This window comes from Pteropus vampyrus, unplaced genomic scaffold (assembly GCF_000151845.1).
Source record: "Pteropus vampyrus isolate Shadow unplaced genomic scaffold, Pvam_2.0 Scaffold5, whole genome shotgun sequence".
NCBI classification, from domain to species: Eukaryota; Metazoa; Chordata; class Mammalia; order Chiroptera; family Pteropodidae; genus Pteropus; species Pteropus vampyrus.
In genome coordinates this window covers 18,007,941-18,010,548 of record NW_011888786.1, presented here as the reverse complement: position 1 = coordinate 18,010,548, position 2,608 = coordinate 18,007,941, and the positions used below count along the sequence as shown (strand labels likewise).

Genomic DNA, 2,608 nt, shown 5'->3' with positions numbered 1-2,608 from the left:
TCCTTTTTCAACTTCAGAGTTCAGATTTTCATTCTGTCTCTAAACTGAAAGTTTTGATTTTATGCCATAACAGAATCCAAGAGCTGGATATCAAGACCTTTGAATTTAACAAAGAGTTAAAATATTTGGATTTGTCTAACAACAGACTGAAGACTCTAACTTGGTATTCACTGGCAGGTCTCAGACATTTAGATCTTTCTTTCAATGACTTTGACACCATGCCTATCTGTGAGGAGACAGGCAACATGTCACACCTGGAAACCCTAGGTTTGAGTGGGGCAAAAATACAAAAATCAGATTTCCAGAAAATTGCTTATTTGCATCTAAATACCATCTTCTTAGGATTGAGAACTATTTCTCATTATGAAGAAGGTAGCCTGCCCATCTTAAATGCAACAAAACTTCACATTGTTTTACCAACAAACACAAATTTCTGGGTTCTTTTGCATGATGGAATCAAGACTTCAAAAATATTAGAGATGACAAATATAGATGGCAAAAGCCAATTTGCAAATTATAAAACTCAACAAAATTTCACTTTAGAGAATTCCAAGACATCTATGTTGTTACTTAATAAAGTTGATTTACTCTGGGATGACCTTTTCCTCATCTTCCAATTTGTTTGGCATACTTCAGTAGAATGCTTCCAAATTCAACATGTGACTTTTGGAGGTAAAGTTTATCTCGATCAGAATTCATTTGATTACTCAAATACTGTAATGAGAACTATAAAATTGGAGCATGTACATTTTAGAATTTTTTATATCCCACAGGAGATTGTCTACTTGCTTTTTACTAAAATGGATATAGAAAACCTAACAATATCAGATGCACAAATGCCACACATGCGTTTCCCTATTTATCCTACAAGATTCCAGTATTTAAATTTTGCTAATAATATCTTAACAGATGACTTGTTTAAAAAACCTATCCAATTGCCTCATTTAAAAACGTTCATTTTGAAGGACAATAAGTTGGAGACACTTTCTTTAGTGAGTTCCTTTGCTAACAACACGTCCTTGAAGCACTTAGATCTGAGCCAAAATCTGTTACAGCATGAAAATGATGAAAATTGCTTTTGGCCAGAAACCTTGATTGCCATGAACCTATCATCCAATAAATTGGCTGATTCTGTTTTCAGGTGCTTGCCCAGAAATATTCAAATACTTGATCTAAATAATAACAAAATCCAAAATGTCCCTAAAGGCATTATTCATCTGAAGTCTTTGCAAGAACTAAATCTTGCACATAATTTTCTAACTGATCTTCCTGAGTGCAGTCATTTCAGAAGGCTTTCAATTCTAAATATTGAAATGAACTTAATTCTCAGCCCAACTCTGGATTTTTTTCAAAGCTGCCAGGAAATTAGGACTCTAAATGTAGGAAGAAATCCATTTCGGTGTACTTGTGAATTAAGAGACTTCATTCAGCTTGAAAAAAATTCAGAGGGCATGATGATTGGATGGTCAGAGTCATATATCTGTGAATACCCTTTGAATCTAAAGGGGACTCGGTTAAAGGATGTTTACCTTCCTGAATTATCCTGCAACACAGCTCTGTTGATTATCACTATTGTGATTATCATGCTAGTTCTGGCCATGGCTGTGGCCTTCTGCTGCCTGCACTTTGATCTGCCCTGGTATCTCAGAATGCTAGTTCAATGGACGCAGACATGGCACCGGGTTAGGAAGATAACCCAAGAACAACTCAAGAGAAATGTCCAATTTCATGTGTTTATTTCATACAGTGAACATGATTCTGCCTGGGTGAAGCACGAATTGATCCCTAATCTAGAGAAAGAAGATGGTTCCGTCTTAATTTGCCTTCATGAGGGAAACTTTGACCTTGGCGAGACTGTTACTGAAAATATCCTAAACTGCATTGAAAAAAGCTACAAGTCCATCTTCGTATTGTCTCCCAACTTTGTCCAGAGTGAGTGGTGCCATTATGAACTCTACTTTACCCATCACAATCTCTTTCATGAAACTTCTGATTACATAATTCTTATCTTACTCGAACCCATTCCCCTCTACTGCATTCCTACTAGGTATCCAAAGCTAAAAGCTCTCATGAAAAAGAAAGCATACCTGGAATGGCCCAAGGACAGGCGTAAATGTGGACTTTTTTGGGCACATCTCCGAGCTACTCTTAATGTTAATTTATCAGATACCAGAGAGACGTGCGAACTACAGACATTCGCAGAGGTGAATGAAGAGTCTCAAGTTTCTACAATCTCTCTGATAAAAACAGACTGCCTATAAAATCCCACCCTCTCCTAGGAAAATTGGTGCCTGCTTATACCGTTGGGATATAAGTTGATACAATCTGGCAATATTGCAATGATGGCAATTTGGCAATATTTATTAAAATTAAAAATGATTATTTCTTCATGTTGGTTCATTGAAGGATTTCTAAGAATGTATCCTACAGAAAACACAAGTTTGCAAGGGTTTATGTAATAAGGTGTTGGTCCCAGCATGGCTCATAATCATGAAAAACTTAATACAGCTCAAATGTCCACAAAATAAGGACTGGTTCAATAAATTACATTAATGCAATAGAATATTACATGGCCATTAAAAAGAATGAGATAGCTCTATATTTACTG

The 2,608-nt window shown here is 36.0% G+C and overlaps 1 protein-coding gene across 1 annotated transcript; it reads left to right on the top strand.

Moving 5' to 3' along the window:
• Positions 1-6: 6 nt before the first annotated feature.
• Positions 7-2,347, top strand: TLR10 (toll like receptor 10). The gene has a single exon (XM_011365680.1). It carries the CDS (start codon positions 219-221, stop codon positions 2,259-2,261), a length of 2,043 nt encoding a protein of 680 aa, XP_011363982.1. The 5' UTR covers positions 7-218; the 3' UTR covers positions 2,262-2,347.
• Positions 2,348-2,608: the final 261 nt, after the last annotated feature.

Bases quoted from the DNA above. Each gene is read 5' to 3' on its own strand.
- TLR10 (XM_011365680.1), top strand. From the start codon at position 219: ATGCCTATCTGTGAGGAGACAGGCAACATGTCACACCTGGAAACCCTA.